This window comes from Ochotona princeps, chromosome 24 (assembly GCF_030435755.1).
Source record: "Ochotona princeps isolate mOchPri1 chromosome 24, mOchPri1.hap1, whole genome shotgun sequence".
Classification (NCBI taxonomy): domain Eukaryota; kingdom Metazoa; phylum Chordata; class Mammalia; order Lagomorpha; family Ochotonidae; genus Ochotona; species Ochotona princeps.
Window position 1 is genome coordinate 3,221,030 of NC_080855.1, and position 23,400 is coordinate 3,244,429.

The following is a 23,400-nucleotide window of genomic DNA, read 5'->3' on the forward strand; positions in this document are numbered from 1 at the left end:
CAAGGGGGAGGCGCGCGCGCTCCCCGGAGGCCGTTCGGCCGTTCGCCCGTGCGCCCTCAGCCGTACCTCCGCAGCCCGGGCCTCCCGCAGCCTGCGCCCGCAGCCCCCGGCAAAGCCCTCGCCGCCGCAGCCGCTGCCGCGCGCAGTCCCGCCCCCGCCGACCGAGAGCAAGGCCCGGCGCGCCGCCCCCAAGTGGGAGCGGCCAAGGCGGGCGGCGGGAACAGGGAGGGGCGTGTGCGGCCCGCCCGGGTGGGCCCGAGGGGTCGGTGCTTGGAACCCAGGCACGCCCAGCGCAGGCCGGCGGGCAGGTGCAGCCGAGTGTCCCTCCCTCCAGTCCCCTCGCCTGCAGGGAGGGGAGGCCTGGTGTGGGTTGAACGCGACGGGCGGGGCGGGGTCTCCACCCTGCCCTTCGCCTCTGCCTGGGCTCAAAGGGGAGAGGGGACAAGGAGGCCCTTCTAGAAGTTTAGAGAGAACACCAGACCCTGTGAGCCAAGGAAAATTCTGGTGCTCTGCTCGGAGGTGGCAGCAAGAAAGGTCCCGTTTATTCTGCAGGATAGCCTTCTCACCCGCCCACTCCTATCCTGGCAGGCAGGAGTCCTTGGAATCTCAAAGGCAAGAGGCCGGGCTCAGTGTGGTGGCCTAGCTGCTAAAGCCCTCACCTTGCACGCGCCCTGATCCCATTTGAGCACCGATTCTAATCCCGGAGGCCCCGCTTCCCATCCAGCTCTCTGCTTGTGGTCTGGGAAAGCAGTCGAGCACGGCCCAAAGCCTTGGGACCCTGCACCCGGGTGGGAGACACGGTAGAGGTTCTGGGCTCCTGGCTTTGGATCGGCTCAGTCAGCTCCGGCCGTTCCTAAGCAGCACAAACGGCCCGGAGCTGACTGAGCCGATCCAAAGCCAGGAGCCCGAGATCTCTCTAACTTAAAAAAAAAACCTTAAAAAACAAGGCAAGAGGCCTTGGAGGCCGAGTCAGTGGGGGAGAGGACCAGGTCAGGTGACACGGGCAGGGCAGGTATCAACAGGCACCTTACACGTGAGGGGTTGAAGTGAGCTGCTCCTGGATGTAGGGGATTGGGGAGTCTGATCTCCGTGCTTCACCTCCTTGCACCTGCCTGGACTCCCCTCAGGCCCATGCCATCGCCCCTAACCCACCAGAATTCTCCCACTCCCTTCCCCCAAAGATGGCATTTCACACTGGACAGTGAGGAGAGGTGCCTACAGATACCTCCTAGCACCACCCCGTCCAGGGTGAACCATGGCTTCTAGCCTGGGTTCCTGGCCTGAGAGGAATCAAGCAAGTCCTAGTAGGTCCTTATGCTACCTAGAAGAAGCTACCTGGAAACAGAATTCTCACTATCCCCTCCTCCCCGACCCTCCCCCCCAAAAAAGCAGGAAGTTCAGATTTGGAAAACATATAAAAAAACCCAAGGGGTGGTGGTTTGTAGCCTCCATTAGGGCTAGAGAGAAAGGCAAGGCAACATTTTGAAGTTTCAGTGACTTGCACATGAGAAAGGTCTGCCATGGAGCCTAGCCGCAAGGCAGGGGATTGCTGCCTCAGCAGCCTTCTAGCCCAACACCCACCCAACGGGTAATGATCTTGACCTGCTTGTGTCTCCTGGTTTAGAGATTGGGTTCAGTGTCGATCTCACTCCTATTAGATGCAGCAGATCAGAGCAGGGATTGAGCACAGCAGTTAACAGGTGCTGCTTGGGGCACCTGCCTCCCACATCACAGCTCCCGGTTCTTGTCCCCACTACTCCACTTGCAAGCCAGCTTCCTGCTAACGCACCCCCAGGGAGGAAGCAGATGATGGCTCAAGGACGTGGGTCCCTGCCACCTATCGACTTGGGGGACCTGATGATGGAGTTCCAGGCTTCTGGCTTCCCCCTGGAGCATTTGGAGCATGAACCAGTGAGTGGAAGTTCTAGATCTCTCCACACCTCCCCATTTCCAATAAAAGCAAAATACATAGATTAAAAACAAAACCCTGCAAAGACAGTTGGACTCACTTTCATCACCCGGCCTTTCTTGCCTGCTCACATTCCTTCTCGTCTTGTTCAAGCCACCATGGGGGCTTGCTGTGACCCCCTACCCACCTACACTGTTCCAGCCTTATGAGCTTCTCCTCTCTGGAAGGCACAAAGCTGGCTCCTTGGCCTCCTCATTCAGCCCAAGTGTCACCTCCTCTGAAAAGCCTTCCACAGGGGTCAGCAGACGGAAACTCCTCCTACCCACTGTCAAGTATGACTCATGTACCCCATAACATCACAATCTGAAACTGCAACTTAGGTACCAAAGGTATCCCCTTGGGGAGGGGGGTGTGGAGTATTGAAGGTGAAGCAGTTTACTGCTGCCAGGCCTTTGTCACTTAATGTTCCCAGAGGGCTATCTTGCAACATTGTATGCAGAAGTCCCCAGCAGAGTCAGGGTTTTCCAGCATAGACTGTGTGAAGAGGTGGAATGTCTGGGCTTGAAAGGCCAGTCCCCTCTCCTCACTCCTTGCCTGCATGCGCTTTACAGACTAGCTGGGCCTTTCTGGCTTATCCCTCCTCAGTTGATGTCCTGGATACGCCCCCAACCCTTCCTTTAAAAGCCCCAGCAGGGCCCGGTGCAAAAACGTAATGGTTAAAGTTCTCCCCTAGCACACGCCAGGATCCCATATGGTCACCGGTTCTAATCCTGGTGACCCTGCTTCCCATCCAGCTCCCTGATTGTGGCCTGGGAAAGCAGTCGAGGACGGCCCAAAGCCTTGGGATCCTGTGCCTGTGTGGGAGACCCGGAAGAGGCTCCAGGCTCCTGGCTTTGGATTGGCACAGCACTAGCCGTTTGGGAAGTGAACCATCAGACAGAAGATCTTCCTCTCTGTCTCTCCTCCTCCCTGTATATCCTATAAATCTTAAAATAATATAAAATAAAATAAAAGACCCAGCAAACTGCTACTCAGGTTGCTGCTTTGGGAAAACTTTCCTCAGGCAGCGCCCACTAGTGGCTGATAAGCTGCTGGTGCCCTAAGTCAGGACCCTATTGGGTGCCCTCTGTGGCTTGCAGGTGGCCATCTGACTGAATGTTGCCCTGATCTGTGGGTGGTGGGTGCAAAGAGGAAGTTTGGTATATTTTCCTCTTTTTTTTTTTTCAATTTGGAAGTCAGATATACAGAGAGGAGGAGAGCCAGAGAGGAAGATCAGCCATCCATTGATTCACTCCCCAAGTGGCCGCAATGGACAGAGCTGAGCCGATCCGAAGATAGGAGCCTGGAGCCTCTACTGGGTCTCCCACGTGGGTGCAGGGTCCCAAGGCTGTGGACCATCCTTGACTGCTTTCCCAGGCTATAAGCAGAGAACTGGATGGGAAATGGGGCCACCAGGACACAAACTGGAATGCATATGGGAAACCCACGTGTGCAAAGTGAGAACTTTATCCACTAGGCTACCATGCTGGGCCCTCTCTTCCTCTTTTTAATTAGGAGAGAAATTCTATAGGATTAGGGCTTGTCCTTGTAGCCTTGCTTAGAAATTTCCTCTCTTGGAGGGATGCCATCACCATCTTGGCGGGACAGGCCAAGGAAAGTTCAACCTGTGGGCTTGGGTGGAGGGAGTTCCCAGCAGCATAGGGGCTGCAGAGGGTACCTGTACAGGTCGGACTAAATGCTTGGAGCTCTGGCCCCAGCCACCGCTGCCAAGTGGTGAGCAAGCCCTAGGCTTGCCTAGGCCTGAGAATTTTCGCCCTTAATGCTGGCAAGCATGAAGGGATCTCTCGGGAGTTTAGGTCATTCCCTGGCTCCACCCACCACCACCATCTTGGGCTTGTGCCAGAAAGCCAATCGGCACCAGGTTCCACCTATTGCTGCCCTGCAGCCAGCTCTGGGGTCTTGAGGGTGTGGAATTATTGCCTAGAGACATCCATGGATACCACTTCTTGGCCTTTTGGCTAAGATCAAGCGTAGACATTCATGGATAAAGCCACTGTGCATGTAGGTGAGGAATGAATCTTGAGGGACTCCTAACTACAACGCCACTGTACTTGCAGGTAAGGGAGGGGACTGAGACCTGGTAGTTTGGAGGGGAGAGACTGGAAGATCTATATGGGTCAGACTAATACATCAGCCTACACGGGAGTCCTGAGCAAGGTTTGTTAGCATGGAACATTACTGACTACCACATACCACTCCTTGAGACAGCTAGGGCTGGTGCCTGTCTGGCAGGGCTAGATCCCCCAGTACCTGACTGAATGTCAGAATAGGGCACGGATCACATTAGGCAGGGCCATGACAATAACCAGCATGCGTGAAAACCAGGTCAGGAGGTAGATTCTGTGGGACATGTGTGAGCCCAACCCTGTGGAAATGTAAGTCCCACTGGTTAGCTCCGAAGTTGGAGTGATAATGGGCTGAGCTAGGTGTGACAATGGAGCCTGGCATTACTCATGGGTACAGAGACCAATAACAGTCTGGGCAGATCCAGGCTGCAGCACCTGCATGTGCATCCTAAAACAGGGTGTAGCGCAGGCCGGGCCACAACATTCACCAGCTCATGCAAGGCCAAAATGGAAGGACAGGTTATGTGAGGCAAGGGCCTAACACCTGCTGGCATGCATAAGATCTGGGTCTGGGAGTAGGTTGAGTGGGGAAATTGGGAAACTTCCCTAGTGGGTCATAGCTCCTGCTGATAAGTACATGGTCCAAGCCTGGGGGTTGAGTAAGCTGGGCTAGGTAATTCCAACTGTTGGCTAATGTGTCCTTGGAAGTGGGCAGACCAAGCAGGGGTGAGCAAACCTTAGCTCACTGGCAAGTGCAGAAACCAGGCTGGAGCACAGGTAGTGCCAGACTAGGTTCTCCCACCTACCAATTTTCATGGGATGGGAGCAGAATGATCAGGGCCAGGTTCCAGCATGTGCCAGTGAGAACTGGGACTGGGGGCAGGCCAGGCTACAGCATCCCAAGACAAAGGCCATGACAGGTGAGGAACTGTGCCAAGCTGGGTCAGAGCAACCACTGGGCCTCACAAAATCCATGGTTGGTGATGGCTACCCAGGGCACTGGAGGCGAGGGGCTGGCTCTGCTCCAGACCTGGCATGTCGCCCAGGCTTCAGCCCAGAACAGCAGGGGCCACAGGAGCCAGTTATGTCACCCGCCTGGCGGGAGTGCAGCCGACCAATGACACACCTGAATGAACATTCCTTACCTAATTGGGGTAACAGACAGCCCCTTCGCCAGCCCACGCCTAAGAGAGGTATAAAACTCCTCAATGCCCCCCTCTTTCAAAAAAAATTATTTATTTTTATTGGAAAGGCAGATATAAGAGAGAAGGAGAGATAGAGAGGAATATCTTCCGTCTGATGGTTTACTCCCCAAGCGGCCACATGGCTGGAGCTGAGCTGATCTGAAGCCAGGAACCAGAAGCCTCCTCCAGGTCTCCCACATGGGTGCAGGAACACAAGGTCCTGTGCTGTCTGTCCTTGACCACCTTCCTAGGCCACAAGCAGGGAGCTGGATGGGAAGCGGGGCCTCCGGTTTAAAACTGGCACTCATACGGGATCCTTGCACATCCAAGGTGAGGACTTTAACCACTATTCTTTCATGCTGGACCCAGGCTGCCCTTTTTGCTTCCTCCTTCTTCCCTCCGCTCTGCACGAAGGGGGCCCAGGAGCAGATATTTTCCAATAAAGTTGGGCAACTTGCTGATATTATTCCTCCAGCGGGTGGTTGGCAGTCATCATCTAACAGTCGGGGCCCAGCATGATAGCCTAGTGGCTAAAATCCTTTCCTCACACAGGCCATGAAAGAACCCCTATGGGCACCGGTTCTAATCCCAGTTGCTCCATTTCCCATCAGCTTCCTGCTTGTGGCCTGCTTGGGAAAGCAGTTGAGGATGGCCCAAAAGCTTTGTGACCCAGCATCCTTGTGGGAGACCCGGAAGAGGCTCTGGGCTCCTGGCTTTGGATTGACTCAACTCCAGCTGTTGCAGTCACTTGGGGAGTAAATCATTGGACAGAAGATTTTCCTCTCTGTCTCTCCTCCCTTCTGTATATCTGACTGTCCAATAAAAATAAATAAATCTTAGAATCAATATGGCGGAAGAGGGCAAGAACACGTTTAAACAGACGGAGAAATATTAGCCAGTGTGAAGCAAAGAGGACACATTCCAGCAAAGAGGAGAGGACTGAATAGCAGAGGGGCACCTGGAGACTGTGAGACACAGGAAAGCAGCGGACACGACGGTGTGGTGTTGCAGTGACTGATACCCCAGAGGCATTCAGCAAGTGGGGTTCCAAACTGCACCCGCAGCCAGAACTGCATGCACTGAGCTGGGAGTGAACTCATTTCTGGCTCAGCGAATTGCAACAACGTTGCATTCTGCAGGTTCCACCCAAGATAGGTCTGGGTAGCCCTCATATCTGATGGCCAACAGATCAAGAACTCTAGTAGTTGCACATCAGGCATCATTTTGTAGAGTGTGGAAAAGAATTTAAGACTGCAGGGACAACAGTGAGCTGCACATGTGCTGAGCTCGGCAAGAACTCACTGAGTTCAGTGCTTTGCACTGGTCTCACAGGAAAATAATACCAACTATGGTATTGCACTGGTCAAAATGTATGTGTGGCACTCAGACCTAACAGTCAACAGGTTCCGGCAAGATCAGCACCAGCAACAACCTAGCTATTTAGGACAAAAGGTGTCTCACTAATCCTGGAACCTGCTCTAACAGGAAGTGGGAGAAAGGTTGTACAGACAGGGGTGCAGCCTCAGCATGGTATCACAGGAGATGGAGAGTGGGGAGCCAGGAGCTATGGCTTTGGAGATCATGGTGGAAATCTGACATAAGAACCCAGAGCTATAACTTGCTGGAGGGAGTTGTGCAAGTGATACAAACAAAGAGCCATGTGCCGGGCCTGGCGGTGTGGCCTAGCAGCTAAAGTTCTCACCTTGAACACCCCGGGATCCCATATGGGCACTGGTCCTAATCCCGGCAGCTCTACTTCCCATCAGCTCCCTGCTTGTGGCCTGGGAAAGCAGTCGAAGACGTCCCAAAGCCTTGGGAAACCTGGAAGAGGTTCCTGGTTCCTGGTTCCTGGCTTTGGATCGGTGCAGCACCGACAGTTGCGGTCACTTGGGGAGTGAATCATTGGATGGAAAATCTTCCTCTCTGTCTTTCCTCCTCTCTGTACATCTGACTTCGTAATAAAAATAAATAAATCTTTAAAAAACAAAACAAAGAGCCATGTGCCAACTGCAATAAGTAAAATTGAACTGTAGACCTGTGGAGAAAACCTGCCCCAAGGAGAAGACTCTGCTAACCAGAAGTACAATGACCAAGAGCAAAAGAAGAGACAGAGGCACAACGAATATTACTGAAGACTACCTTGCAAAGAAGCAAAAGCCTTGGCCAACCTCAGAGTTAACTGACAAAGACATCAATAAAATGAAGGACGCAGAATTCAAAACACTTGTTATAAAGCTGCTTATCAACAATGAGAAGTACATAAAACAGGAGTGCAAGGAATTCAAGGAATATGTCAGCTGCAAATGAATCAAATGAAAGCTGATATATCAGAAATTTAAAACACAGTGGAGCTAATTAGAAGTACAGTGGAGAGTCTCCAAAATAGAGTGAAGAAGGCAGAAGAAAAAATCTCAACATTAGAAGATATTTTCTGTCACCAGGAGAAAACAAACAAAAGGCTGGAAGCAGAGCAGGGTCAGTCTTAAAAAAGTATCCAAGAACTGAAAGACAATATTAAAAGGCAACATATAAGAGTAACGGGAGTCCCAGAAGGTACAGAAAGAGAAACTGGGTAAACAAATGTACTCAATGAAACAATAAGGAAAAATTTCCCTAATCTAGAGAAAGAATTGGGAAACAACATCCAGGAGGGGCACAGAACTCCCAACAGGCTTGACCAAAAGCGATCTTCACCAAGACACATGATCAACAAAGTCTCTTCAATCGAACATAAGGAAAAGATCCTTAAATGTGCATATAAAAAAAAGTCAATTGACATATACAGGAATGCCAATTAAATTCACAGGACACCTGGGCCCAGCGGCGTGGCCTAGCGGCTAAAGTCCTAGTCCGGTTCTAGTCCCGGCAGCTCCACTTCCCAGCCAGCTCCCTGCTTGTGGCCCGGGAAAGCAGTCGAGCACGGCCCAAAGCTTTGGGACCCTGCACCCGCGTGGGAGACCTGGAAGAGGTTCCTGAGTCCCGGCATCAGATCGGCGCGTACCGGCCCGTTGCAGCTCACTTGGGGAGTGAATCATCGGATGGAAGATCTTCCTCTCTGTCTCTCCTCCTCTCTGTATATCCGGCTTTCCAATAACAATAAAATCTTTAAAAAAAAAAATTTACAGGACACCTCTCACAGCAAACTCTACAGGCTAGAAGGGAATGGAGCGGCATATTCCAGATTCTAAAAGAAAAAACCTGTCAGCCCAGGATAATGTGCCCAGCAAAGCTTTCCTTTGTCTTGGAAAATGAAATAAAATTCTTCCACAGTAAAGAAAAGTTAAAAGAATTTGCCTCTTCCAAACCTGCTCTATAAATATTTCAAGATGTTCTCTTGACAGAGAAGAGGAATAGAACCCACCAAAACCAAAGGCAAATGTGAAGAACATCCCAGGTAAAAAAGGACAAGAGAAGACTAAATCAATGCAACAACCCATTCCTAAAATGGAAGGCCCTGTCTTCACTGAGCACAGGTGAATGTCCCCACTGCCCGGTGCTGCCTACAGAGGTATCAGCCTCCTGCATGTGTCTGTGGCCCAGCCCTGGTGGCTGAGGAGCTTTGGGCACTAAACCAGGAGCTAACGTTTCTTGTCCCTATCATCTAACCTACAGGCACCTGCCAGGTTTGCACCCTGGGTCTCTCTGCACTCCAGTGCAGGCCACACCTCCTACTCCAAGGCCCTTTGTAGGTGAAGAGTCTGTCACAATCAGTGCTCAGGGTCCAGCAAGGGAGTCAAGGGACCACCACCCCATGGCGCACCAAGATCACGTGACAGCATGCCAGATGGGACAGAAAAGCCAGCATGCATGGTGGAGGTAAGAAGACTGTTTAATTACACGTCCCCAGAGGCATAGTTCACATTCTCCCTTCACATAGAGACAGACCACGGTCCTCATGCAACTTCAAGGTGTCAAGGCCAGATGAACCTGACAATGGAATCTTGGCAAAGTCCTTAACATACATGCATATCTCCACAAACACTCATTCAGGAATTTGCAGGATTTGCTCTCCAGTAGATTGTTTAAGCATAAGCAGTAAAAAAAAATCTTAACATTGTACAAAATTACATATTTATATACATATAACCTAACAGTCAAAATGCAAACAAAACTATACAAGCAACGTTTCCACAACAGTGCCTATGTCAAAATATGAGCAATAAATTTAATACATTATTTCTAAAGATAGCATTTTAAAAAAATGTTTTCCAAAACACTTAAAAATAGATCATTATGTAAGAGCTACTTACAGAATATACATTCCATTAGAAATGTGACTGAAATTGGAGTGCAATTCATCCCTATGATTAGTCCAAATGCTGGTCCCTTCTGCTGGTTTTCGACCGTGGGGACCAGACAGTTGACAATGAACTAATGAAATAAATAAATGGGTAGGGCTGCAGCTGCTGTCTCAGGGGAGGAGATCAATTGTGCCAATTTGTTGGAGTCTTGGGCCAGATGGAACTGGATAGAATGCCTGTCCCACTGCACAGCCCCAAGAGTGCCCACAGCTCCCAGGAGTCCATGGTAGGGACACTAATCTAGAAGAGTCTGGGTTGTTCTAGACTGCCACCCAGCAGGCCTCTCCCCCGTCTCGCAGTGGCCCTTGGTGTCTTGGCTGTTGCTGCTGCTGCTGTTGCTGCTGAAGAACGTGTCCCCTGGGCTCACTGACCTGGAAGCAGGAGAGACCCAGTCAGACGTGACTCGCAGCCAGTTGTGTCCCCATGCACGGGTGGGCTGGGGGACAGACTCCCTGGTGCCCTGGCCCTTGGTTCTGAACTCTGGTCCTCAGCCATCCTGGGCCTGTCCGTGGGGGTCCCTGACTCTGGGCCTGAGGTGGGGCAACTCGCCAGCGGGAGAGCCCATGCCCAATCCCGGACCCTCACCACTCAGCTCACAGCTCAAGGTGCGTCCTTGCCCAGTCCCCATCCCTGATGGGAACAAATGAGTCAGTGGTGACCACCACGTGGGATGTTCCAGTGCTTACCCTTCCAGCGTTCTGGCAAATTCCATGAGCATAGGAACACTTGGAAAGTAGATAGAGATGTTTAGCTGGTGCCCTCCCCACCCACAAGGAGACTCATGCATGCATGTCCCACATGTGCACTTGCCACAAAAGTGTGCAGATCCAGTGGCCATGCTGGAGGTGTTGCTGGGGTGGAACCTTGCAGGAGGGGCCAAGGCGGCAGAGGTGGGAGTGAGGGGGCAGTGTTGATGCTGCTGTGGCCAACCTGGTGAGGGGTGTTGGAAAGTGACTGTGGGTGACTGCAGAGCACGGCAGAATTGAGTGGCAGGTTTGGACGTGCACACTGTCCCATGTAATGATCTCGCAGTGTGGATGTGGACAAGGTTTTAGAAAGGTGGGGATGACCAAAGGGAGTGCAGCTCAAGGGGCCCCCAGATCTCGCAGACTGGACACAGCCCTCTGCCAGCCCACCTCAAGGACCTGCACGTACCTGCCCTCTGGCCGGTGCCCACTGGTCTCAGTGCAGCCGCTTAGCAAAGGAGGGCCCGGTCTCGCCCCCACACCCAGAGCTCTGGGTCATAGGCTTGGATCTGGAAAGACAAACGCTCCCTCAGAGGCTCCTCCCTGGCCCTTCTGATCTGTCCCCACATCCCAAGCCCGGGCCCTGCAGCCCGGCTCCTGGGCCCTATTCAAGCCGCCACAGCCTCACCCACCTACCTCCTCACACTCCTCCAGGGTGACCTTGGCCTTCCAGCCCATGCAGCGCATGAACTGCAGGCGCAGTTTGTGGAAGAAGGGCCGCTGGGCGTAGTTCCTGCCATAGAGGAAGGAGAGGATGGCCTGCTTGGGGACCTCGTTGTGCTCTTCCATGTCGTTGGAAAGGTAGCTGAGGAAGAAAGCCCATCTCTCGGCACGGGATGCATGGACAGTGGTAACGTGTGGACAGCGAGAACACGTGGACAGTGAACATGCGTGGAGCATGAGAACACATGGACAGTGGGACTATGCAGACGGTGAGAATGTGTGGACAGTGACCTTTCACAGCAACAACAGTCAGAAACCAAAAATGCACCATGGCACAGCAAGCTAAGCCTCCCAAGCTTCCCATATGGATACTGGTTCGAGTCCTGGATACTCTACTTCTGACTCAGATCCTGGCTAATGCACCTGGGAAAGCAGTAGAGGATGGCCCAGGTGCTTGGAACCCTGCCACCCACTGGGAGACTCAGAAGCAGCGCCTGGCTTCTGGCTTTGGAATGCCCTGCTCCAGCTTATGGGCAGTGAATTAGCACATGGAAACTCTCTCTGTTTTTCCTTCTCTCTGTAAATCCACCTTTCAAATAAAGCAAATTTTTTTTATTCATTAATTACATTGTATTATTGACAGTTTCATAGATACTGGGATTTCCCATATCCTGCCGACACCTGCCCCCCATGGTGGATTCCTCCACTTTGTTACATAACCACAGTTTAAGTTCAGTTGACACTCCCTCACTGCAAATATATATCAAACATAGAGTCCAGCATCTTACTGTCCAGCCTGGTTCAACGGCTTCTTAGGGAGACCCTTCCAACATACCATCAGCAAAAATTTACATCATTATGGAATTAGTTGACACAGTAATGAGTAACCAACATCTTAAATATAAATGCGAGTTCTTAACCACATTCTGTGACCACTTCATTGACATTTCAATTTTAGTTTATACACAACATATAACATAACATACAAATAAAGCAAAAGTTTAAAAAACAAATTAAGGAGGAGGAGATTGGTGGCTCAAGTCCTCGGGCACTGTGGGCAGCACAGAGCAGCACATGCCCTGGCGCTGCCATGCTGCCAGGCCGGTCACCCAGGAGACAGTTCAGATGCTGGGTCCACGGGGCAGTCAGTGCTACAGGTCATCTGTTGGCCGGGGGCAGGTGTTCATCCGGCCAGCACAGGCCATGACTGAGCTCTGAATGGGGAAGTGGAGTTGGGAACAGGAGAGAGGGCGGAGCTGCCATCCAGCAGGGAGGCAATGCAAGACAGGAGGGGGGACACAAAAGTCTCATGGTGATTTTCCTGTAAGACTTTGGGGTGTTTGCAAACAAAGGTCGTTGCCAGTACCAGGTGGACGACCAAGAGGGGCCTTAGGGCTGTGACAGCAAACTCCCTGGAGCCGGAGCCAGTGCCAGCAGAGGGCAGGGACCTGGGGCCACGTGCCCACGGGTCCTGCTGTCACCTCGGCTGGGACAGTAAACACTCTTGTTGCTCACCTAGAGGACTCAGACAGGGAAGCTCTCTGTCCGCCAGCCATGGCTCCTCTCCCAGCTCCAACTTCACGATCACGCGTGGCTTGGAGACGTCACCGCCTGTTTGTGAGAAGCAGGGCCCTCAGGTCAGGGCTGGGCTGCCAGGTTGCCCAGCACTTATCTGTACCCTACGCACCACCCAGTGGGCATGAAGTGGCCTGACGGCGCCACCCAGAGGGCACTCAGGAGGGCACTCCTCACCCACGGCCACGAGGTGGCTGTAGTTCTCCAGCGTCACCTCCCGGTAAGTCCTCCTCTGCACCGGCTCCAGCTGCTGCCACTCCTCCTGTGTGAAGCCCACGGCCACGTCCTTGAACGACACGGGCCCCTGCAACGGCAGTGAGACGCCAAGTGGGACATGTGCGCAGAGTACCCTGGTGCCCGCTCTGCCTCGGGGCTCTGTCCTGTGCCACACACGACAGCCAGAGCCAGCCCAGCCCCCACAGCCCAAGGGCGACAAACACCCACCACGATCTCCCACCAGACTCCTTGACCTCCACCCTTGTGCTCTTCACGGCCAGGGGCCACAGTGCACACGGCCAGCCCACCAGCTGCTGGACTTCCCCTGTCACCTCAGTTTTCTACATTTTTTCAAATAAAAGTGGAAAGGCAGAGTTACAGAGCAGACAGACAACTAGATATAGAGATGGATATAGAGAATCACCTGCTGATTCTCCCCAGCCGACCTGATTCCCATCCAGCTCCCTGCCTGTGGCCTGGGAAAGCAGTCGAGGACGGCCCAAAGCCTTGGGACCCTGCACCTGTACAGGAGACCCGGAAGAAGCGCCTGGCTCCTGGCTTCAGATTGGCTCAGCTCTGGCCATTGTGGCCACTTCGAGAGTGAATCATCGATGGAACTCCTCTCTTTAAAGCTAACTTTCCAATATAAAATAAACAAATCTTACAATAAAATACAAAAGATGTGAAGATGCAAAGAGGTAACAAGTGAAAGGAGACGGGCTGTGCCAGTCAGCCTGGACGTTCCATGCAGACGGCAGCCCTGGCCGGCCCAGGGCACAGCCTGGGGACGTCACCGACTACAGTGGTGGGTGAGCCAGTCAGGAGGACATTACTGAGAGGCAGCGATGGAGAGATTTTCCACTGTCCAGTTCACTCCACAAATGCCAGCAATGGCTGCAGTTGGACCAGGCTCAAGCCAGGAGCTTTTTCTGGATTTTCCATGTGGGCAATAGGGGCCAAGTGCTTGAGCCATCCTCTGCTGCTTTCCCAGGCCACTCGCAGAAAGCCGGGTCAGGGAGACAATCAAGATGGCGGAACAGGGTAAGGACATGTTTAAACGGACAGAGAAACAGTTCATCAGGATGAAGCAGAGAGGACACATTCCAGGAAATAGGAGAGGACAGAGCAGCAGCAGGGGGGTACCTAGAGACTTGAGACACAGGAAAGCAGCAGACACAACGGTGTGGTGTTGCAGTGACTGATACTCCAGCCGAATTCAGCAAACCGGGATCTGAACTCCACCAGCAGCTGGAACTCCACCAGCAACCAGGTGGGAAGGGACTCTGGGAGCTCGGGAGGTGAGCCCAGACAAAGAATTGTCCGTCCTGCTGGTCTGTTTGATTAGAGCAGGAGCAGAGACAAAGCAGCAGATCCCAGATGGGCAGTGCAAGAACAAGGTGAATTTCACAGCCCAGTCAGCCTCCTAGAGCTGAAATGGGCACCATTTTGCCTAAGGAGGCAAAGGGGAAGGACTGAGCATACACTGAGCTGGGAGTGAACTCTTTTTTGACTCAGTTAATTGCAGCAATGCAGCATTCCACAGGTTCCACCTAAAACACGTCTGGGTAGCAACAGACTTGACGGCCAACAGACCAAGAACTCTAGTAGGGGCACATCAGGCACCATTTTGTACACTCTGGCAAAAGCTTTAGGACTGCAGGGACAACAGTGAACTGCGCATGTGCTGAGCTCATGAGACCTCTCCGAGTTCAGTAGATTGCACTAATCCCACAGGAAAATAATACCGTCTATGGCATCGTACGAGTCCAAATAAGTTCGTGTGGCACCCAGACCTAACGTCCAACAGGTCTGGCAAGATCCTAGCTATATAGGATACCTGGTGTCTCCCTAATCCTGGGACCTGCTCCAACCAAAAGTGGGAGAAAGGTTGTACAGACAACAGTGCAGCCTCAGCACGATATCACAGGAGGTGGAGAGTGGGGAGCCAGGAGTTGGGGCTACAGAGACCATGGTGGAAATCTAAGATAGGAACCCAGACCTGGAACCTGCTGGAGGGATTGGTACAACTGGCTATAAGCAAAGAACTGTGTACCAACAGAAACAAGTAAAATCGAACTGTAGACTTGTGGGTGACACAGCTTAGAAACCTGCCCCAAGCAGAAGAATATGATAACCAGAAGCACAGTGACCAAGAGCAAAAGAAGAGACAAAGGCACAATAAATATTACTGAACTCCCTGCAAAAGAGCAAAACCCTATGCCAACCTCCGAGTTAACTGAGGAAGACATCGAGAAAATAGGGGAGACACAGAATTGAGAAAACTCATTTTAAAGCTTCTGATCAACAATGAGAAGCACATACAAGAGTTCAAAGAATAGGGCCTGGCGGCATGGCGTAGCAGCTAAAGTCCTCGCCTAGAACACACCGGGATCCCATATGGGCGCCGGTTCTGGTCCCAGGAGCTCCACTTCCCATCTAGCTCCCTGCTTGTGGCCTGGGAAAGCAGTCGAGGATGGCCCAATGCATTGGGACCCTGTACCCGTGTGGGAGACCTGGAAGAGGTTCCTGGTTCCTGACTTCGGATCAGCACAGCATCGGCCGTTATGCTCACTGGGGGAGTGAATCATCAGACGGAAGATCTTCCTCTCTGTCCTCCTTTCTGCATATCTGACTTTGTAATAAAATAAATAAATCTTTAAAAATAAAAGAGTTCAAAGAATTTAAGGAATATGTTACACAAGAAAAAGCAGCAATAAAGCAAATCAAGGCTGATATATCAGAAATCAAGAACACAGTAGAGCAAATTAAAAGCACAGTGGAGAGTCTCCAAAACAGAATCAAGAAAGCAGAAAACAGAATCTTAGAAGTGGAAGATATTTACTGTTGTCAGGGGGAAGCAAACAAAAACCTGGAAGCAGAGCTGGATCAGGCCAAAAATAGTATTCAAGAATCGAAAGACACTATTAAGAGGCCTAAAATAAGAGTTATGGGAATCCCAGAAGGTACAGAAAGGGAAACTGGTTTTACAGATATATCTAATGAAATAAAAAGGGAAACTTTCCCTAATCTAGAGAAGGAATTGGGAAACAACGTCCAGGAGGGGCACAGAACTCCCAACAGGCTTGATCCAAAGCAATCTTCACCAAGACACATGATCATCAAGCTCTCTTCAATTGAACATAAGGAAAACATGCTTAAATGTGCATGTGAAAAAATATCAACTGACATATAAAGGAATGCCAATTAAGCTCACAGGACACCTCTCACAGGAAACTCTACAGGCTAGAAGGGAATGGAGTAACATATTCCAGATTCTAAAAGAAAAACATTGTCGGCCCAGGATAACATGTCCAGAAAAGCTTTCTTTTGTCTTAGAAAATGAAATAAAATTCTTCCACAGTAAAGAAAAGTTAAAAGAATACGCCTCTTCCAAACATGCCCTACAAAGAATACTTCAAGATGTCTCTTGACAGACAAGAAGAATAGCACCCAACAAAACCAAAGGCAAACGAGAAGAACATCCCAGGAAAATGACAACAGAAGACTAAATCAATGAACAACCCATTGCTAAAAGGACAGGACCAAATTACCACCCATACATGTGAACCCTCAAAGTAACCGGCTTAAGCTTAATCAAACTGAGTCATAGATGAGTACACTGGATTCAAAAACAAAACCCATCTATTTGTTGTCTAGAAGAGGCATATTTCACCAAGAAAAATCAGCAGAAGCTGTATCTCATGGATTTTGATGTTTTTGGTTTTGTTAGTTTCATCTCCTCATAACAGCTTCTTGTGATTAAATTATTCAGAGACTCATAGATCATATAGTAGCATCACTTTCATCAAGAGGGTTCTTGATTTTTTTTTATCATTTCTTCAGCGACACATTAATCCATCAGTAACATGTTATTCAACTTCATGGTGCTGTTAAATTTTTTTTATTCCTGATGTTGATCTTTTCTTGTGGATTTTCATTTAAGGAGATGTGTAATAGCTCTGTAATAAAGACTGTCATATGTAGTAACAAGTTATTTAACTTCATGGCATTGTAAATTTGTATTTTTCTATTTTGATTTTCTATTGTGACTTTTCATTTAAGGGGATGTACAGTAGCTGTGAAATGGAGACTAACATATCCAGATGTGAGGATACAATGTAGCATGCATTTCCACTTCCAGACAAAGATGGACTTACACTGAAACTGTTTACTATAGCTTGACAATAGGATGGTGGACTCTCTGCCATTGTCCATGCCCGCAATGATGGACATATGACTGTGTATGAAGAACTATACTTTAGCAATGATACAGAATAACTGGGGGGGCGTGGGGAGGAACTGGGGAGGGGTTATGGGAAATCCCAGGAGACTATGGAACTGTATTATAAAATGATAAATAATAAAGCATTGTTCCGAAAAAAGAAAAAAGAAAGCAAGCAAGCTGGGTCCGAAGTGGAGCAGCCGGGACACGAGCTGGCGGCCTTCTGGGATGCTGGTGTTGACGGCTGAGGCTTTACCTGCAGTGTCTGCTCCCCAAATGACTAACTGACGCATGCACACCCACAAGGAGTCCTGTGTCAGGGCGTCCGGCCAGAGCTGCCGGCCGAGGCCCAGGTCATGCGGGTGATGTGCACGTACAGCCTGTCCCGCCTCACGCCCACGGCAGGCGCCCTTGCAATCCTTTATTTCCACCTACAGGGCCCTCGCCTGGACAGACTGTCCCAACATATCCTCAGAAACGTCTTTTGAAAGGCAGAGTGATACAGCAGGAGAAACCAAGACCAGAAAAACCAGAGTGAGAGCTTCCATCCCTGGGTTCACTTCTGAAATGGTGTGACAGCTGGGGCCAGGGGCTCCACCTGAGTCCCCGACGTGAGTGCAGGGACCCCAGCACTTGGGCCACAATCCGCAGGTCCCCAGATGCATCAGCAGGGGAGCTAGGTCAGACACACAACGTGTGGGCCTGGACCCGGCACTCCCCCCGCCACCCCAGCCGTGTCCATGGAGTCCTCAGTGGGCTGCTCCTCACAGACCTTGTCTCTGCACCTGTGTGTAAACCAGGCCTCTCCTGTGTGGGAAACCCACCCCACCCGCAGCTCTCCTGCTGGCCACGCCTGTGCATGCTCACTGCCACTGGAACCTGGGGAAAACACAGGGTGCTACTGGCCACTGCCCCCTGGGCACAGCACGCCTGCTAGGCTGCCCTCCATAACCGAGATTCCAGCTTTTCAATTAACTGATTTCTCTCTCTGTCCTTTTTTTTTTGTTTTAATTTTTTTTGGGAAAGATTTTCTTATTTTTATTGGAAAGGCAGATGTACACAGAGCAGGAGAGAAGAGAGGAGAGGAAGATCTTCCGTCCAACCATTCACTCCCCAAGTGAACGCAACAGCCGGTTCTGCTCCAACAGAAGCCAGGAGCCAGGAACTTCCTTCCAGGTCTCCCATGTGGGTGCAGGGTGCCAAGTTTGGGCCGTCCACCACCACTTTCCGAGGCAACAAACAGGGAGCCGGATGTGAACTGGAGCTGCTGGGATTAGAACTGGCACCCATATGGGATCCCAGTGCATTCAAAGGGGGGACCTTAACCATTACGCAATCTCGCCGGGTCCTCAATTAACTGATTTCCACAAAGAGTAAGATAAAACATGTCAACACAATCCAAAATGGCCAACCAAGACACACAACCCGGATTCCTTAGAAAACTAGACGGGGGCAAGGACGCACAACAGACCCGCCAGGGCAGCTCCTGTTGCAACTTGGTGACCAAGAGCAGCACGAGCTCTCTGTCCACGAGGACCACGTGACTTCAGAACACAGGATGCTGTACCTTAAGGAAAGACCCCCATGTTGTGGAAAGACAAACATGGGGGTGGGCGCTGGGCCTCACGCCCACATTCCGCACAGATGCCTGGCACCAGGGCCTGGCTCCTCCCCAAGCCCAGCTTCCTGTTAACATCACCCACCCTGGAAGGCCGCAGGTGATGGCTCACGCACTTGGGCCCAGGCACGTGGGAGACCCCAATGCAATTCCCACCTCCTGTCTTGGGCCTGCCTTGGCCCTTGCTTGCTGATTAATGTCTTTCCAAAGTCAAGGGAAATGGAGACTCTATGGGGAAGACACCAACGTAGAAACAGCAAATGTCAGAGGCTCGTCCGGCGAGGCACAGACAAACCGCCTAGGGCTGACCATGAAACAGATCCCCGGCTCAGCAAAGTGGCGAGAGGCCACACCAGGTGGGAAACGTGAAACGAGAGGAAACCTGCCTGGTCAGCTGTGGGGCCCACTCACCCCCACGGACAGAGATCCTTGGCAGGTGAGGCACTGGCCACCCTCCCAGGGCTCACCCCTGGACCGGCAGGCAAAGCACGTGCACATCAAGTTCTCCCTGGGCAGCAGGCCCTGGGCTGCTGTGAGCCGCACGGAGGCGTCTGTGGCAAGGACGCCACGGCTCCTACTGCACAAAGTCACAGGCCACTCCACTGGCTCCCGCCCAGAAACACTTCCAGGAACGTGGCAACAGGGAAAACCCACCAACAACGAGAAGTCCCTCAGGCACCCCATGACCCCTGCCTGCATGCAAAGGTGACCCAGGGCTCTCAGCTCACCCACCCTCTGCAGGGAAGGTGTGTTTCACGTGATCAGGAGCTTCATCTTTCTTCAGAGTGGGAGCAAACACACAGCACACGGCGACTCACCTGCGATTGGCTCATTTTCGGAGGCTTCTGGATCAGCGTGAGGGGCCGGCTGACGGTGGAGCTAGGGGAGAGGAGGAGGCAGGCACTGAGCTCGGGGGCCTGGCGGCCTGTGCAGGCAGACGTGCCCGGCACACGGAGGCCCGCTGTGGACACTCGGCTGGGGCTCCCAGGGTGACTGTGGGCACACACACCTGCCCCGGCAGGCCCCCACACCATCAGGTGCTGACAAGCCGCACGAGCCTCTCTCTCTCTCTCTGGTCAGGACTGACCAGGGCACCTGTCACAAACAGATGTCCTCGTGCAGTACAAGAAGCAAATGGGAGGGGTCTGGGTCTGTGGCATGACAGCTCTGGCCCGCCACCTGCTGTGCCCACATCCCACCTGCTCACTGGCTGCAGTCCCAATGCCCCACTGCCAACGCAGCTCCCTATGCCTGGGAAAGCAGCGGGAAACGGACCAAGGAACTCAACCCCTGACCTCCATGTAGGAGACCCTGAGGGACCTCCAGACTCCTGCCTCCTGGCTCCAGCCTCGCCCAGCACCCCAGCTGGTCCTGGGGACAGATGGGGTGGGCCTGGCAGCCTGCAACGTGGGCGTCCCACATCTGAGCTGCATGGAGTCCCAGATGCTATGGTTCAGAACCAGCTCCCAGCTGATGCACCAGGGAAGATGGCCCGAGTCCCAGGGTCCTTGCCATCTACCGGGGAGACCGCAACGGAGCTCCTGGCTCGGGTTTGGACCAGCCCCAGCCGTGGCAGCCGCGTGCCAAGTGAAGCAGCACATGGAAGCTTCTCTCTGCCTCTTGTTGTCACTCTGCTTTTCAGGGAAATGGGGGTCGGGGAGGGGGAAGAGAACCAAGGGGGACATGGTGGGCAGGACGCTGGCGAGGTAAGACTCTGCAGTGGCACCATGAGCCAAGCCACACACACACACTCAGTGCCCTCTGCCAAGTCACCCCAATTCTCAGCACCCCTCACCTTCGTCCAGCAGGAGGCAGCCTGCCACTCCGCCCCGCACAATCACTTCCACAAGCTGACACAGGACACTGCCAAGGGTGCCTGTCGCCTTCTTCCCAACCTGCTTTGCCACTAAGCCATTAAAGCCGCTACCTGTTTCCCCTAATTCTAACGTGGAATGCCATCAAGGCGGACCCGAGGGGCACCCGGGCACGAAGGACGTTTAGGGGCACCAAGGACCCAATGGTGAAGGGAGGAGTGGGAACGACCTTGCAGGGGCAGCTGGTCCAGAAGCGACCCCAACCCTACTGTGCACTCCCAGCCGGTACCAAATACCCACCCTGCAGGGGGCTCCGGACAGTGCCCATCACCTCTTCTTCAGGAGGCTCCGGGCAGTGCCCATCACCTGTTCTTTAGGAGGTTCCGGGCAGTGCCCAGCAGAAAGCATCACAGCGAGCTTCGGGCCTCTCCGAGGGGCCGGGTCTGCACCTCCGGGGTTCAGCTGGCGCAGGCAGCGCTCCCGGGGCCCTGTCCGCCCGCAAGGGACTCACCGTCCACGCACCATCCCAAGCCATGCGCTCCTGGGGCTCGCGTTCCTGGTTCCCTGTCGGATCTAGGCTGGTGGAGGCCAGGCAGCCGGCCAATTAGCCACTCAACCCCGCAGGGGCTTTCGGTTCTCAACCACAGGAGGAAAGCCCGGGAGATGGAGCCTGCAACACCACAGGGACAGCACAGGAAGCCTGGGCAGTGCGGCGGCGCTGCGCAGGCGTGGACACCTAAAACGCTTTGGGGGGGCCTGCACATGCGCCATAGAGCACCGGAAGCTGCCTCCTAGGGCCCATCCTTAGGGCCCAGGGCAAGTCCCAGGACTACATTTCCCAAAAGGCAACGCGCCACGCCTGGAGCAGCCACTGAACTGGCTGTCCCTGACTTAACCGTTAACGATGCTCATGCTGCAGGTGCTGGACTCCTCGAACTGTAAAGTCGAGTGTCTTGTTAATGGGGAGTATTCCCATCCAGACGCCTGCTATAATTTCTGGAAAGGTGGCCGAGGAAGGTAGAAGTGGTGGGACCCCAGCCACTCAATTCCCAAACAGAAAGACTGGCTTTTGCCTCTAAACAGACCAAGACATGGTGGCTGTGGAGCTTTGGGCACCAAAGGAGGAGCTGACTCTCCTTGTCCCAATCATCTAACCTACAGGCACCTGCCAGGTTTGCACCCTGGGTCTCTCTGCACTCCAGTGCAGGCCACGCCTCCCGCTCCAAGGCCCTTTGCAGGTGAACAGTCAGTCACCATCAGTGCTCAGAGTCCAGCGAGGGAGTCAAGGGACCACCACCCCATGGTGCACCAAGACCACGTGACAGCACGCCAGACGGGACAGAAAATCCAGCATGCATAGTGGAGGAAAGAAGACTGTTGTATTACACGTCCCCAAGAGGTATAGTTCATGTTCTCCCTTCACAGACAGACCACGGTCCTCATTCAAGTTCAAGGTGTCAAGGCAAGATGAAACTGACAACAGAATCGTGGCGAAAGTCACTAACAAACACCCATATCTCCACAAACACTCATTCAGGAATTTGCAGAACTTGCTTTCTAGTGGAGTAGTTACGCCTGAAATTTAAAAAAATTCTTTACATGGAACAAAATTGTATGTATATAACGTGTAAGACTTACAATGTCAACACAAAACCATAGGAGCAACGTTTTCAGAACAGTGGCTATTTCAAAACTATTTGTAATACATTTAATATATTATCTATAAAAACAGCAGCTTTAAAATGTTTTCTAAAACACCTAACATAGGTCATAAAATGTATATAATATATCTGAGCTATATCCAGAGTATGCACTTCATTAGAAATGTGACTAAGATTGGAATGCAGTTCATCCCCATGATGAGTCCAAACGCTGGTCCCTTCTGATGGTTTTCGACCGTGTTGACCAGTTAGATGACAACGAACTCATGAAATAAATAAATGGGTAGGGCTGCAGCTGCTGTCTCAGGGGAGGAGATCAATTGTGCCAATTTGTTGGAGTCTCGGGCCAGATGGAACTGGATAGGATGCCTGTCCCACTGCACAGCCCCAAGAGTGCCCACAGCTCCCAGGAGTCCTTGCAGGGACACTGATCTAGAAGAGTCTGGGTTGTTCTAGACTGCCACCCAGCAGGCCTCTTCCCCGTCTCGCAGTGGCCCTTGGTGTCTCGACTGTTGCTGCTGCTGCTGAAGAACGTGTCCCCTGGGCTCACCGACCTGGAAGCAGGAGAGACCCAGTCAGACGTGACTCTCAGGAAGTTGTGTCCCCATGCACGGGTGGGCTGGGGGACAGACTCCCTGGTGCCCTGGCCCTTGGTCCTGAACTCTGGTCCTCAGCCATCCTGGGCCTGTCCGTGGGGGTCCCTGACTCTCAGCATGAGGTGGGGCCACTTGCCAGCGGGAGAGCCCATGCCCAATCCCGGACCCTCACCACTCAGCTCACAGCTCAAGGTGCGTCCTTGCCCAGCCCGCATCCCTGACGGGAACAAATGAGTCAGTGGTGACCACCACGTGGGATGTTCCAGTGCTTACCCTTCCAGCGTTCTGGCAGCTCAGCGTGGTTCTTGCCGTAGAGGAAGAAGATGGCTGCTTGGGGGCCTCGTTGTGCTCTTCCATGTCGTTGGAAAGGTAGCTGAGGAAGAAAGCCCATCTCTCGGCACGGGATGCATGGACAGTGGTAACGTGTGGACAGCGAGAACACGTGGACAGTGAACATGCGTGGAGCATGAGAACACATGGACAGTGGGACTATGCAGACGGTGAGAATGTGTGGACAGTGACCTTTCACAGCAACAACAGTCAGAAACCAAAAATGCACCATGGCACAGCAAGCTAAGCCTCCCAAGCTTCCCATATGGATACTGGTTCGAGTCCTGGATACTCTACTTCTGACTCAGATCCTGGCTAATGCACCTGGGAAAGCAGTAGAGGATGACCCAGGTGCTTGGAACCCTGCCACCCACTGGGAGACTCAGAAGCAGCGCCTGGCTTCTGGCTTTGGAATGCCCTGCTCCAGCTTATGGGCAGT

General features: G+C 52.5%; 1 protein-coding gene across 2 annotated transcripts; it reads right to left on the minus strand.

Moving 5' to 3' along the window:
- Positions 1-10,628: 10,628 nt before the first annotated feature.
- Positions 10,629-19,412, minus strand: LOC131483306 (RB-associated KRAB zinc finger protein-like). Of its 2 annotated transcripts, XM_058681189.1 has the most exons (4): positions 19,379-19,412; positions 12,682-12,808; positions 12,445-12,540; positions 10,629-10,775 (listed from the first exon to the last, which is right to left on the minus strand). In XM_058681189.1, exons 1-4 carry the CDS (start codon positions 19,391-19,393, stop codon positions 10,762-10,764), a joined length of 252 nt encoding a protein of 83 aa, XP_058537172.1. In that variant the 5' UTR covers positions 19,394-19,412; the 3' UTR covers positions 10,629-10,761. The 2 variants fall into 2 exon arrangements, with proteins under 2 accessions (XP_058537172.1, XP_058537171.1); XM_058681188.1 differs by lacking the exon at positions 10,629-10,775 and having other exon boundaries at positions 12,385-12,540.
- Positions 19,413-23,400: the final 3,988 nt, after the last annotated feature.

What these genes read in the sequence shown, in the direction of transcription:
- LOC131483306 (XM_058681188.1), bottom strand. An exon ending in CAGCCACCTCGTGGCCGTGG is followed by an intron (nt 12,541 to 12,681) that starts GTGAGGAGTGCC and finishes TCTCACAAACAG; the next exon opens with GCGGTGACGTCTCCAAGCCA.